The 16,132-nt window shown below is 35.8% G+C and overlaps 1 protein-coding gene across 1 annotated transcript; it reads right to left on the bottom strand.

Annotated features, from left to right (window-relative positions):
• Nucleotides 1-12,377: 12,377 nt before the first annotated feature.
• LOC149266723 (uncharacterized) lies at nucleotides 12,378-13,095 on the bottom strand. The gene has a single exon (XM_089397277.1). It carries the CDS (start codon nucleotides 12,943-12,945, stop codon nucleotides 12,556-12,558), a length of 390 nt encoding a protein of 129 aa, XP_089253403.1. The 5' UTR covers nucleotides 12,946-13,095; the 3' UTR covers nucleotides 12,378-12,555.
• Nucleotides 13,096-16,132: the final 3,037 nt, after the last annotated feature.

The following is a 16,132-nucleotide window of genomic DNA, read 5'->3' as shown; positions in this document are numbered from 1 at the left end:
GAAGAGAGAAATACAAAGAGAAAGGTGGAAAGAGAGAGAGGGAGTGATAAGGAAGATGGAGAGTGAGGGAGAAATGACAATAAGAGGGAAGAGAGATATAAGCAGGTTAGAGGGAGAGAATGGGAAAAGAGAGAGAGAGAGAGAGGATGAGGGAGGGATAGATAGATAGATTGGATAAATAGAGTGTATGTTTTGAGGGTGATATAGAGAGACAAAGGAAGATAGAGATAGAGATGGAAAGTAAAGATATGGAAGAAGATAGAGATGGAGAGAGGGAGGGAGAGACAGAGGGATTGATAGATATGGAGTGAGAGAGTGTGTGTGTATGGGGGGTTGAGATAGAGAGACAAACAAGGATAGATAGAGGGAGATATAGATATATATGGAGGGGGGAGAGAGGGAAGAAGATTTATTGAACTAGAAGCATTGATTTCAATGTATATGGTGATGTCTAATCCAATTTGATTGCTTGCACTAGATGCATTTATTTCAATGTAGATGATTTTTAATCCTGTTTGTTTGTTTGGACTAAATGCATTGATTTCAGTGTAGTTGGTGATTTCTAATTCTATATGATTTCTTGCACTAGATGCATTGATTTCAATGTATATGTTGATTTCTAATAGTATTTGATTGCTTGCACTAGATGAACTGCTTTAAATGTAGATGATTTCTAATCCTATTTGATTTCTTTCACTAAATGCATTCATTTCAGTGTAGATGGTGATTTCTATTCCTATTTGATTGCTTGAACTACATGCATTCATTTCAGTGTAGATTTTGGCTTATATTCTTATTTTCTTAATTGCATTGGATGCATTGATTTTAGTGTAGATGTTTGTTTATAGTCCTATTTTCTTACTTGCACTAGATACAATGATTTGAGTGTAAATGTTGATTTATAATCCTATTTGATTGTTTGCATTAGATGCATTGATTTCAGCGTAAATGTTGTTTTCTAATCTTATTTGATTGCTTGCATTAGATTCACTGATTTCAGTGTAGATGTTGATTTCTGACTTGTTGTAATTGGATGTATGATGATACATTAATTTTAAAATGATTGGATTAACATTATGCGTTGATTTCAGTGTAAGCACAAAAATTATTGACAATGTACGTTGATTTTTTTTTTATAGAATTCAACCTATTAATAGTGGAGAAAAGGAGAGACAAGGTATGATGTTTACTACAATAGCCCAAGCTAAATATTTAAATGGTTTACTATTTAACATGTCCTTTTCATATAATCGATATGAAAATCTATCTTAACTACTCACAAATGATAAAATACTCTCCAATGAAGTGCGTCATAGGTGGAAGTATCATGGGTAAAGACCTTAATAATAAACTATTACTCCATGTGCCATGTCACACAGATGTGTAGACAATAAAATAGAGTGCACCTGAGAGAAATGTGCCAACCTCTCAAAGAAACAATAAAATAATGCATGCTTTGGAAATTGTGACCACGAAGATGGGGCTCCCAATATAAACCAATAACCAACTCCAAATAACACGTTCAAGTGTGAAAATGAATTCAATGAACTTGGGAACCCTAGTAATAAATCTTAACTCGATAAATGATATTAATTTAACCATTGAATAGTTAAATTAACCTCAATTGTGTGAACCAAGGTAAATGCTAAAATAAAACCATATCCCCCTCCAAATAGTCATCAATTTATTAAATCACCATGAACATGTGTGCTAATGAAAGGTGTATTCTAATAAAAATTTTATAATGTAAATAAAAGATGTTATATAAGCTAGTGAAACCCCACCATGATAGGGTGATAGATGGAGGTGTTATGGAAGCCCCAATTTTGACAATTGATGGGATAAACAAAATATTGTGAGATCAAAGTAACACATTCCAAATGTGTGTCGGATTAATGATACAACACTTGAGTGGGTACACGAGATGAGGTTTTATGGTGAAAGTAGATGATCCATAATCTATTATGTGAAAAGTGAATAAGAAAATTAGGGATAAAGGATTAATCATAAGAAATATAGGTGAGGGATTCATATGACCAATCCATGGCTTGACGAGGCTGAACTCCTCTAGGAGAGGGAAGGGTTTAGGGGTACTAGAACACTTGGCCTTGAGCTTAGTATATGTGGTCCTATATTATTACCTCTTTTCTTGGTTGGCATTTTCATGCTACTTTTTGTTTTTCATACTTCAAATATTTTAATTAACTTTCAATCAGGAGATTAGAGGAACATTTAGGTGTTATGGCTACTTGGTAGGTGAAAGGTTTATTCTTTTCTAGAATTATTAGTCTTCTATAATGAAGGATATACTCTCCTTATCATTCTCATCACTCTATATGTCTTGAAATAAATTCGATAACTTTATCTCAAGCATCACTCTACTGGGATTTCCTTATCCAAATTTCACTAGCATTTGATGCTCTTGTGCCTCATTTTCCATGTTGACTCTTGTCTCCCCTAGTTGATATTTCCTTTTATCAAATTTCGCTAATCCCTTCAACCATTCCTCCTCCCCTTAGTGAGTAACTATGGAAATAATTCCCATACAAAATAACCTTGAAATAAGTAGTACAGGGGCCTAGGGATAAATGAAATCTGCCTCTTGAACTTTAGCCTCATGGTGACTACAAATACCTAACCTATGCATGAAACCATACTATTGGATCTAATCATTTCTATTTATCCATATTTTCTCCAAGGATAAAGGAGGAAATGAAAAACTTTGAATCTTCAATGAAGTAGAAAAGACATAAAGTGACGATGGAACAAATATTTTAGGATTATAAAGGTAATCTTTTGACTGTAAATTCTCTAGAACTCGAGATACCAATTTATTTATAACATTTGCATTTTTATAGATCACAAAGTCCTTCATTAGGTATCTAACTCCTAAAATCACCATTTAAGCCCTTAGGGAGATAGAACCACCATCCATATCAAAGGTAAGTATATATACTAAACTTTGCCATAATGAGACAATATACTCCAAAAGCATACAAAATTGAAACTAGGGGTGATCAACAAGGAAAGTATATGTGAGGATTCCAAATAACAAGCATAATCATCTCACCAAGCAATTGAGAGTCCTCAAAGACAAACAACTCTAAGAAATGAGCAAAATATCTCCATCAATGTGATTGAAATCACAAAGTGAAGCTTCATACAATATGAGGTGTAACAAACAGAATGGCTATTCTCTTTATTTTTAAAATCTGGAGTAGGGTCATCTCTTTCTCACTTTTTTCTCTTCCTATAATACCTATTAAATACTTCTTTCATTGATTAAATTGTTCGAAAAGTTAATTTGAACAATTGCTCTGAAAATGGAGCTCTTAGGCTTCTTGTCTAACTTACAAGAACCTATCCCACTTCTAAAGCTTGAATATTCCCAAGTCTTATTGATTAACCAATGCGGAATTAAGAAATGCTTGAAATTATAGGTGTATGCTTGTGTTTATTTTTTTACTGTTAAGTGTTGTAATGACTATTGCTTGTGTTCAAATATTTTAAATACAAGGAACAGTAAATAATGCAGCAAGTAAAGCACACACATAACAACAATATTAATTTGGAGTTCACCCAAAACTCTTGGGCTACATCTCCGTGAGCTCTAGTCAACTCAACTAGGCTCTCTGGGATTATGGCAATAGTTCTTTTACAAGTCTCTGACTCAACTCCATTGGTTTACACAAAACACGATGGGCTTTCTTTACCATCTCATCCCTGGCTCTGAAGCTCTCAACTTTCTAGCTCTGGCTCTAGCTCTTGGCTCTGGCTCTAGCTCTTGGCTCTAACTCTAGCTCTAGCTCTCGGCTCTGACTCTAGCTCTGGCTCTTTGGCTCTGGCTTCGGTTCTGGCTCTCGGCTCTCGCTCTGGCTCTTCGGCTCTCGCTCTGGCTCGTGGCTTTGTGCTCTGGCTTCTCTTAGCTCTTTCCCTCAGCCTCGGCGTGCCTCTTTGAGTCACTCGACTTCCCAGCAACTCCAGAAACCTTCAGCAACCAATCCTGTTGTCAATTGGGCTCTCTAGCTTTTTTGAGGCAATCCTCCGGCTCTGCTGCTTCCACAGCCATTTTCTCTGCGCATAATCATTCTCTTTCTCCTCTATGGCTCTCTGAGCTTCATAACGCATAGGTGTGATGGCGGTTTCCAATGGAAAGGGACCAGCGCATAGGAAAACTGGTCGTTTTGCCTTCTTGTCTAGAAAAGGACACATAATGCAATACATAGAAACGAATGAAAAACACATCTTCGGTCGTTTAGTCGGACTTCAAATGTTATGAAATCACATCCATAATCTTATTGGGTCCGCCCATAATCACAATCGCAAGTTGCTTCGGCCCCCGTTCCAAGGTTTCCCTTTGTATTTTAGAATTACTTTAAAATACTAAAAAATCCCGTGAAAATGGCTTTGGTCCGGATCTGAAATATTATGTATTGGCATTCATAGCCCCGTCAGGTCCACATATGTGTATATATATCGCAAGTCACGTGTATCGTGGGGACTCGGGGTAAGCCATATGGTGTGACTGCTGTAGACGCCGATTGTGATCCACCGATATTCGTGATCGGAATATCGCTTGGCCCGAGACCTTTGCCTCATATACACTGCCTGTCTCCGATCCAACCCGCGGATCCAATCATCAGAGGTCATTGATTGGGGGTGCCTTCCACCCAACTTTAAGTCTTGGCTTCATGCGATGTGATTTTCCCTTATAAGGGTCTTTTGCCCATTTTTAAAGGATTTTTGCCTATTTTTCCAAAGAATAAGGGGAGCTTCTCTTTGCGATAACTTCTTCATATCAAGTCCGTTTTCGCCCATTTAAGTTGCGTTGGATTCATAATGAAGAGATCTCTGCAATGAGAATATTTCTGAGAGCAGCCTATGACTTTCATTTTCCTCTGATTTACAAATGATTTGTGCCATTTGGCACCTTTTACCTCTTATATGAAGTCTTTTAGACTTAGAGGTTTATTCAGGATCTATTTTTGGATCACGCCTTCCCACTAAGAGAACTTTGGGTCTCCAAAAGACTGATATACTAATCTGAAAAGTAAATGAGAGTGATTCACCCTCTTCTTTCAGCCTCCATACACTTGCCTTGCATAGTGCCTCTGAACCAAAGTTTTTGACCGCTTCCCTTCTTGGATGGGCTGGTCTTCCTTAGAAGAACTATCTTCCTCCTTACCTTCCTACAGAACTTTTGTTGAACTGGTCATAGAAGGTGGTTTGAACTTCTTTGCCTTGATCATTGATCCAAGGTGGCTCAAACAAATGTGAAGTTCATCTACTCCACAAAACTTTCATTTTTATTTGTTTGAAAGGCTACCAACAACAACTTTTAACAAAAACAGGCATACAGACAACATCTAGATGGACTAAACTCTTGCTTCAACAAAAGAAACAGACTTCACATCTTGTGAACATCTCCATGTCTTGTATCTGCATACAAATGATGGACTAGATAACAAGCCCACAAAACATGCCTTTAAGCAAATGACCCTTCAAGTCAAGCATGTAGAAAAAGTCCATTAGGACTCTTTTTCAAAAGATGAAACACTTCATCATTATCTCCATTTTGAGACCAAGTTAACTTCTCTCAAGTCAACATGGCATCATATGCATGTCAAAGCAATCAACCCTGCAAGTTAATCACACATACATGTTCAAAAACAAGGAAATCATCAACATCCTTATGTTCATGCATCTCATGCTCACGCATGCATTTCATCCTTCAACTTTCACTTAAGCACACTGTACTTATGAAGCTGAAATGAAATATAATGTAGATGCATCAATAGACATGCCATCTCAATCAGATAAGAACTCTAACCATTTCTTACCAATCCCTTTCAAAGGGACTACCTTTGTCTGCACATCAGCATCATCATGTGAATCATTCTGAGACACATAATTCATGGAATCTTCACTTCCATTTCTGCCATCTTCTCTTTCTAATTTCTTCAGCTTTTGTGGAAGCATTACTGGATTCAAAGTCCAAAATTTTGCAGCAAGATGTCCTTGCTTATGGCAGTAAGTGCACTGCATGTGCATCTTCTTGACAGCATGATTTGCCTTGTCCAATGGACCTTTGGCTTCTTGCTTCTTTTCCTTCTTCTGCTTCCTGTATGTGGCCATTTTCTTCCAACATATAGAAACATTATGGTTATTCAAACCACAAAAGGAACATGCAACTCTTTCCCCATACTTATGTGGAAATTTATCATGCTTTGCAAAATCAAAAGGAATATGTTTAGAACCAGATTTATACCTTTCTCTTTCACCTTTATTGCCTTCATGAGGAGGTGAATCAAATGAAGAAGTGGCTCCCTTTGGAACACCATCAATCTCTTCAAGGTTGTTGGAGTCTCCCCAACTCTCTGGTTCAAGTGTGTGCTTCTGAACACTTGCATCCTGCAAATGATGTTTCAAGCTATTGCATTCCTCCTGAATACAATATTCACACTCTGTAATGCAACCCCTTCTTGGAGTTGTTTCAATGGCCTTCATGGCAGCCTTGGAACTTTCTCCATAAGCTTGTCCATAGCCAAGACCCAAATACTTAGGCCTTTCCTCAATCATTATTGGTTCAACCATACCTTGTGCATGCTTTCTCAAGCCCTTTTCTTCATAGCCCATCTTGGACATTAGCTTGGAACCTATGCCTTTAGTATGTTTTTCAAAAGAACCAATACAAGCATTCTTAGAAGAATTTGAAGACAAACTGGAATGGTTTACCTCTTCTTTAAGCTGATACTTGTCTAAGGCTTCTTGGGCAACAAAGAGTTGTGTCTCCAACTCATGCATCCTCTTCAGGTTCATATTTGCAATATGAAGTTTCCTCTCCATTTCCTGCAATTTGTCAGCAAGCAACTGCTTCTCTTCCTTCATGGAAAAGAGCTGTGTCTCCAACTCATGCATCCTCTTCAGTTTCATATTTGCAATATGAAGTTGCCTCTCCATTTTCTGCAATTTGTCAGCAAGCAACTGCTTCTCTTCCTTCATGGAATTCAACTGCTCTCTAAGTCTGCTGCTCTTCCTTCTATCCTCATACATTTCTCTCACCATGTCCATCATGGTGGACAATTCTTGCTTCATGTCTTCATCAAAGAATCTTGTGAAGAACGCAGAATTTGAGGACACACTTGTAGAAGTTGTCATTATGTCGATGAACAAAAATACTTCAACAAGACAAATAAAGAGTTTATTCAACAACCTTTTACCTCTGCAAACTCATAAAATAATCAGTCTGCAAAACAAGCATACAATTAGCCTCATGCTGTTCAAACACTTTTCAGACAAGCAGCCTTTGCTTTGTCAATCAAGCATTCTAATATAACTTTCATTGAAGGTGGGTTAACCAATCTTAAGCTCTCATACCACCTGATCTGAATATGGGGTTCTTAGGCTTCTTGTCTAACTTAAAATAACCTCTCCCACTTTCAAAGCTTGAATATTTCCAAGTCTTATTGATTAACCAATGCGGAATTAAGAAACGCTTGAAATTATAGGTGTATGCTTGTGTTTATTTTTTACTGTTAAGTGTTGTAATTACTGTTCCCAAACATCAATAAGCCTTCAATGTAATCTACATCTTAATGACCCACATATCATAATCATTCTATGACTAGAAATGAAATGAAACCATTTTAAAAAAAAAATCTAAAAAAAAACTTATTTTCAAACTTTATAATCCTTTTTATAATAAACTCCTTCGGACTCTTTTATAATAAGTTTTTTTTTTTTATAAAAGTTCTTTATAATCCAAAAAAATCAAAGTATGATCCTTTAAAAAAAAATATCCTTTCTAAACTTTTTAGTAAAACCTTATAAAAACTCTTTTTTAAGCTTTACGAATCTTTTTATAATATTTTTGAATTCACTCATTAATAAAAATTTGATACGAGTCAAAATAACCCACGTGAGTCTTTTCACATCAAAAAACTTTTGGTGCCCTTTTGAAAAAAGTGCCTTTTAAAAAATAATTTGGAACAGAAACTTTTAACCCTTAATTTTGCACGCTCACGGCTTTAGCCTTTTCTTTTAATACTTTACCGGGCTTGCGCCTTCACACAGTGAAACTGGGCAAATTTTCAGATTTCTATCTCAAGGTGGATTTGCGACGAACTGTCGCACTTTTTACATGAATTGCTTATTTTTAATTTATTAGTAGAACGACAATTTCGTAACCGAATTAAAAGGAAAAATGGTTGATTTTTTCATTTGGATGATTCTTGCGATGATTCTTGGATTTTGATATCAATTTGTTGAAAAGGCAAAGGAAGAAAGAAATAAAATAACATAAGAAATTCACACATATAATAATATAAGTTAAGGTATAATATAAGTTAAGGTTTTTTAATTGATCACATAAATTTTGATGATGATTAGAGAGATATTTAAACTCTTTTAGACTGATGATTCCCCAAAATAATTTAACTTTTAAACACAAATTAAATTCAAATTTACCTAAAATATGACTTCACTCAATTCTCTATGTAACTTTAACTTACAACTCTCAATATATGAGGAGTAATTAGTTATTTTTAACAGATTCCAAATAAAACTTCATATTACCATGAAACTTCAACCAAAATGTGGAAATTATTATTAACCCTCCCAACGAATTAAAAAAAACAGTTTTCAATAAAACTTTATGCAATAATGAAACAAAAATAATAACAGTTTTCAATAAAACTTTATGTAACAATGAAACTTGAACCTAGATGTTAACGTGATATTAAACCCTCCCAACAACATGACAGACACTCAATCCTGCACTAAGACATGAAAACCTGGTTGCTGGCACTTGATGAGGAGTCGCGTCCGATTTGTGAACCATTGACCACCATCGAAGATCCTGTTTCTATCCATGGTGCATGGAAGACTCGGAAAACGAACCGCAACCTATCAGGGATATCTTGGTGTCACCGTCTTGATTTCCTCTTCTATTGTCACCCAGGACTTTACGGATTTTTCAAAAACAAAAGCCCTTGAATTTCCAAATTAAGCCTTTTGAACATAATCTTGAGAGGCTCTATTGGATCCGCAGTCGTCTCCCAATCTCTCAATTCGTTGAGTAGTTTTCCGGACATCCCTGCCTAGCTTTGTCGTTACCAGCTTGTTCCTTGAAATCATTGTCGTTAACAGCATGATCCTTGAAATCAGATGTGTTTATGAAGGCAGCTCTTCTTGGCCCATTATAACATCTATGAACGATTTTGGAGATCTCGTGGCAAAACTGCTCCGCTCTACTTCTTTTATATATGTAAATCACAGGTAATCATATTAAATTAAAATAAGATAGTTAGATACCGTCAAGAAGACCGAGAAAGAAAGTATTTCGACATTACCAGAAAAGGGAATAGAATATACAACATATGCCACCGACGAGATGGCTGTGGGCAATACAAAACCCATCAGAGATTTATCACAGAAAGTTGTCATCCATCTCTGCAAAGCCTAAAGCCTGTATCATAATATAGAGACAGATACAAAAGACCTGTATTGTGTAAGGACTACACAAAGACCATTCCAAAAACATTTATCTTCACCGGCTATGCCCTATTATAGGTTATAAGTTGCAGATTGATCATTATAATGCGCAGGAAAATCTAAAAGCATATCATTGTAACTATTGCCAGCAATTCTCATATTGTTACTATTTGAGTTAGGGTTCAAAGTTAGGAAATTTGTGTCATGTTAATGTAATATTAAGAATACATTGCTCCGTTCATACTATCCAAGATATATGTATTTATGATGTAAATAAGAAAATGTTCACATCGATTAAATGAGATGCATTATTGTTTTCCCCATTAACCAAAGATTTGGTTGGATTGCTTGACTGCTAAAAATTGCATCCATGGTTATTACGCCCAAACTGAATAAGAATAGTCAATAGAAATTATACCAGAAGTAAACAAAGAATAGTTATTCATAAAAAGAAGAAGTAATTATACAATAAAGAAAGCTCAATGAATATGGCGACCATCCACTCTGTCAAACCAGGAGTGGAATCATAGAAAAGAGTACGAAACATAGAAATAATCATCTCATCTAATCTGAAGAGAAAGACGCGGGATGCAGATTAGAGGAGGAAGGCGACTCCTCCAAGTAAAGCGGTTCCGAATATAGCCATCTGCTCTATGGTGGGGATAGAGACAACCCCACTACTGGTGCTTGGTGGCAAAGCCGTGGCTGGGCCTTTTGCTGAGGGACCAGATGACGGAGTTTGAGCTGCGGGAGAGGTAGTTGAGGTTGGTGGGGTTGCGATTTTAGAAGAAGCAGACGCTGGAGAAGAAACAGTTGGGGAAGTTGCAGTACGAGGAGACGCGGCAGCTACCGCTGTCGGGGATTGAACTGGCGACGCCTAGGACGTTGCTGCCTTGGACGACGGTGCAGGTGCTGGTGCGGTAGAGGCTGAGTTGGTCAATCCTAAAACAAAAACCAAGCAGAGAATTGCACTGAATTGGCCCATCTTGTCTGCCTCTGGTTATTGGGGAAGGATTCTATAAATTTCTGTAGTGACAGAAACTCTATGGATCTGTTCCTGTAAAATTTAAACCAAGAGGCTGCCCAAGAAGAGAAAACACAACTAAAGAGATCAGGAAGGGAGTTGTTAAGCCAGGGCTTGGTATAATATATAGGTAGTGCCAAAACCACAACGAGGATTCTCTTCAATTACTCCACCACCCGATGTAGGCCACATCTAACTGATTTCGACCTGTCCGTGTCCCTGTCCCCACTCAAGAGTCTGTCGTCCATGAACGGCCTTCCAGCTCGGATGCGCTGGATTACCGCCGACTATTTCATCGGAACGTACACGTGTATATTGGCGGTGGATGATTAGGCATTCGTTTGATAGAAGTAATGAAGATGGGAGTCTGTAAAGAAGATGGGAGTCTATGTGAAATTACATGGAGTTTGGAAAGAGCTAACGGGCATGCTATAGGGCATTAAATGCCCCACTACATGTGTCTCGTTAACTATTTAGCGCGCGTGGTGATGGATAAATAAAAAATAAACCGTATGTGTTAAATAGTTAACGGAGCGCATGTAGTGGGGCATTTAATGCTCTACAACATGCCGGTTAGCTCTTGCCCTGGAACAACTTCACGATACCGCATTCAAATTTTGCTTTATAACATGCCACATGTCCTATTTTGCAAACCTATTCCACCTGCGGTGTTTTCTTCCCTTCGGAGCTTAAAAGACTACTTTGTGATGTTATCAAGGATAATTTCTTTTCCCTTTTGAGACGCAGATTCAGATTTTTGGTTATCTTCAAGATGCGGGATCTTATCATTTGGGCAGGTCCGTAATAGAATTGAGCTTCTTTCATTTGATTATGTCGATCAAAATTCAAACGACACATAAGGGAAGCGAACCCACACACAAGGATTAGGTTAGGGGCATCAATCCTGAATCAAAACCTGGTTGCTGGCACTGGATGAACCAAAATCGTCGACCACCATCGACGGTTCTGTACATCCACGATCGATGCGAAGACTGCGGGAATGTACCGCGACCTACCAGGGAGTTAGATTTCACCCAGGAATTTGATTCATTTTACGAAGGCCAAAAGCCCACAAATTACCAAATTAATTGGATTCACAGCAACATCTGATTCGCGAACAATTTCTAGACATGCTTGCCTGACTTTGCCTTTGGCAGCTTCTTCCTGCAGCATGAAAAAAAATCTGTCTGAACGCAGCTCTTCTTCTCCCATTATAATATATATTAACGATTTTGGGGAATCCTTGGCTAAGGCCCTCCGCTCAGCTTCGTTTATACGTTTAAATCGTTTTGTCTATATGTCTATCTAAACGACATTTATCTTCACCGTATATGCCCTGATTTGGATTATATGAGTTGCAGTCTGATAATTGTAAAACTCACGGAAAAATAAAAACATAACATTTTAACTATTCACAGAAATTAGGGGTTCCTGTAAGAAAATTTGTTTAAGGTACAAGATAAAGAAATTTGTGTCATGTTTATGTAATAATATTAGGAATATAATCCTCAGGTCATTGTATTCAGGATAAACTCATAAAAAGCTACACCAATTTTTAGAGTATTATTAAATGATTTATTATTATTTATTATTGACAAAATAATTACGTAAATCCACTCTAAAGGATCATACTCTCGTTAGATATTTGGGCAAATCCACTCTATTAACTAAATTTAGCCCCGAAAACAATGAGGAAAATTGACCATAAACTCCCGTTAAAAAATATTTTAACAATAAAAACTCTTTTAGTTAAACTAATCCTCAAGACTGCTGATAATTGACTATTAAAAAATAAACAGCATTATTACTCCCAATCTGAAGCTCTGAATAAACATCTTCAATAGATATTATACCAGGAGTAACTAAAGAATACATATTAAAATAGAATAAAAAATAATAATTATACAATAATGCATGTCCAATGAATATGGTGGTAATCCACTCTGTCAAGGCAAACCAGGAGTGGAATCACACAAAAGAATTTGAAAAAGAGAAACCATCATGTCATCTAATCGAAATAGAAAAACGCACGATACAGCTTAAAGGAAGAAGACGACTCCTCCAAGCAAGACGGCTCCAAACATAGCCATCTTTTTCAGACTAGGGGTAGTGACAACCCCGCTGTTGGTGCTTGGTGGCGAAGCGGTGGCTGGGCCTTGAGCCGAGAAGCTAGATGCTGGACTTTGAGCTGACGGAGAGGTGGCCGAGGATGGTTGGGTGGCGACTTTAGAAGGGGCAGACGCAGGAGAAGAAACAGTGGGGGTAGTTGCAGTAGGAAGGGAAGCGGGCGATGCCGCTGTCGGAGATTGAACTGGCGACGCCTTGGTTGTTCCTGCCTTCGGTGACGGGGACGGTGCCGGTGCGGAAGAGGCCGAACTCATCAATACCAAAACAAAAACGATGCAGAGAATTGCAGTGAATCGGCCCATCTTGTCTGCTGGTTGCTGTTGACGAAAGCCAATGCAAATCCTGTAGTCAGAGAAACTAGCGGAAGCGATCTGAAAAATTAAGTCGATCTGAACAAGAAATTGCCCAAGAAGAGAAAAATACCATCCAGAGTGCGTACAAGAGAAGGCAGAGAGTTGTGAATGGAGGGCTGGCTAATAGCTATCATATATAAGTAGTGCCACAACTACGATTGGTGATTCTTCTTAACTACTCCACAGCGACGTGGGCCACGTCTAATGGATTTCGAGCTGTCCGTGTCCCCACTCAACAGCCTGTAACCGCCGGCCGACCTTGCTTGTATGAGTTGGATTGCCGCCGACCATTTCATCCTAACATACACGTGTATAACCGTGAATATTTAGGCATTCTTTCATGCCGTGCTTTAACAGCAAAGTCAAAAGATAATAAGGCGTATATGAATGGTGTTGTATTGAAGTGTTAGAAATTAAATTTTACGTGCGAAATTGTGATTTGTGTTATTTAAATTGTTTTTTTATTGTATATGGATTTAGTATTTTAAAAAAATTTTAGGATAATTTAATTGTGAATAATTATCTATCAAAATTGTGATTTCAATAATAAATTCGTGTAAAATTTTAAAAAAATTACTCCCAAAAACTCCACCACCAATTTATTTTTTTCCAAAAAATAGCATATAAATTCACAAAGTTTAGACGCCCAAATTTTATGCCGAGAAATACGCCACGCGTCATTTGACGCCAAAGTCCCTGTAAATTACGACGGGATGGTCGTACCCGTTGGTTTTGAAACTTTTTCAGAACACAAAGGCAGCTTATCATATGATCTTGGAAGCATCGAACAGTAAATTACAACGGAACAGGTAAACGGCTATATGTTAAACGGTAAATTAAGCGGCTTCGACTATTAACGATCGTCGACCTGTTAAACGCAGCGCAGGACGTTGGAGAGAAATGGAGCATGCCCAATGATGTTTTCGAAAACAAAACAAGTTATTAAAAATACATTTTCTAAATTTCAAAACACATTTAAAAAACGGTTATATAAAATTTTATCGAGACTATTCAAGATTCGAATCAATTATTGAAAATAACTTTATGCAGCGGGACCATTTTTCATGATCTAGGGAATATTGAAGCATGTGTAATAAACACACGATTTTTATTAAAATAAAAATCAATCGATGAGCGTATAATCTCCATCCGACAGAGTTGATCATCCATCTAACAGCTATATGATCAAAACAGAAAATACTCAGATAAAAAAAAAAAAAAAAGAGTAGCGACGACAGGGCGTATGCATGGTCTATCAAAATCTGCACATGATCTCATCGTATTCCAGAACCCTTTTGTAGCTAAGACACAGTTAAATCAAGTTACAAGACCCCTCAAAAGTCATTAATTTAAGTATACATAGGCTTAAGTCTCCGCCGTGAATAATGATGAGGAGATTTTAATTTCTAATTATTTTATAATAGGCTTAATTTAATTAAGAGAGGTAATGGTGTTTGTGTTTGGTATTTTCTTGGTTAATTTACTCGAAAAAAAAAAATAGAGTTTTTTAACAATTTTATGTTTAAATGGTTTAATTTGTAAAATTAAAGTGTTTTATAAAAAAAATTTGTGTTTAATTTTTTTATGTATTTAAAAAGTGTATTTTAAAAAAAAAAAAAAAAAAACCTAAATTATATTACTCTCCAAAAAATATTTCATCTAGTAACAAAAGTGTGATGTTGAATTTCAAATAATTAGATAAATTATTTAATTCTTTCTTTCATTGTTTTATATAAATTTAATTTCTTAAATAATATATTGACAAATATTAAAGTTAAAAAAGATGAGTATCTTTTAAATCACTATCATAAATATTTATTTTTTCATAGATAACAAAATTATATTATTATTATCCAATTTAAGATAAGTATTTTTAAAATCACTATGATAAATTTTTATTTTTTCATAAATAACAAAATTATATTATTATTATCTAATTTTAAGGTCACAACCAATTTAAGTCTAAAAAGACATACATACTCTACTCCATTGGTTTTGAACTTGTGATGTCTTTGGAGGAAAGACATGCTCTTAGCCAATAGACTCTCTCTCTCACAAATCTTAGTTTAAAAGAAATATAGATTATTGGGCGAGCCCCATTGTGGCAGAGATGTTTTAATGTAATGTTTAGCATTTTGACTAAGTCAAATTAACAAAAAATAAAATAAAATAAAATGATTAATTTAATATAAAGTAAACATTTTAACTTCATAAAAAAAAATGGCCATGTAGCCTATTTAAAGGAGAAATTAAACTAGTCTAGATCCATCTTAACTCGGGATCTACCTTTTTTTAAATAAAAAAATATTTGATCCGTCACTAGGCTTAGTAAATCTGGGATTAAGATAAGTCTAAGCTAATTCTATCCAATTATTAATACATTTAATCTCTAAAAATCATATGAAAAAGTAAAATTAATTATATTACATTTTTAAATATTAAAAAAATAAAAACATAAACTTATAAAAGAAGAAAGCTACAACACCAATCTCGCCAAGAAAAGGCAAGGAGCCAGATAATTAAAAACTAAGAAAATTATAGGTTGGATAGACCAATTTGGTCTCAGTGGACGTTAACCACCACCACCACCATCATCATCAAAATAATTTTAAATTCACGTAACAAATTTATGCGAGTAAACCTCTACGAACCATCACATTTAAGCAAGTAAACTAGGTCACAAACTAGGGATTTGAACCACATGCTATCAGCATTTTATTCTTTATCTTTCACTTCACCTCATAATTATTACATTGCATTTCGATTTCAATTTATCTAACTTCTATTTTTTCATTATTAATTTTTTATTATTTTAATATTTTACAAATATTAACATATATCTATTGAAGTTATTGAAATTACATTTGAGAAGTTCAAATTTTTAAATGTGTAAACTTCTATTTGAATGTAAAACTTGAGGAAATCTTTTCACATGAGAGAAATGGTCTTCTCTACATTTCATAAATCTGAGATTAGCATGGATTTCTTGTACTTAACCAAAGTATAAATTATAATTGTATTAAAGAATCATTTTGTTTTTGTAAACTTGTGCAAAGAATTTTTATTAATTAAAAAGAGTTTACATGGAGTTTACAATACCCGCATGGTTTACACAAAGAGACCAAAACAAAGCCAT

Source organism: Pinus tabuliformis, chromosome 6 (genome assembly GCF_031772625.1).
Source record: "Pinus tabuliformis cultivar Carrire ecotype Pingquan chromosome 6, CPIR1, whole genome shotgun sequence".
Taxonomy (NCBI): Eukaryota; Viridiplantae; Streptophyta; class Pinopsida; order Pinales; family Pinaceae; genus Pinus; species Pinus tabuliformis.
Note: the sequence above shows the minus strand (reverse complement) of the source record. Positions and strands in the feature narration are given on the sequence as shown.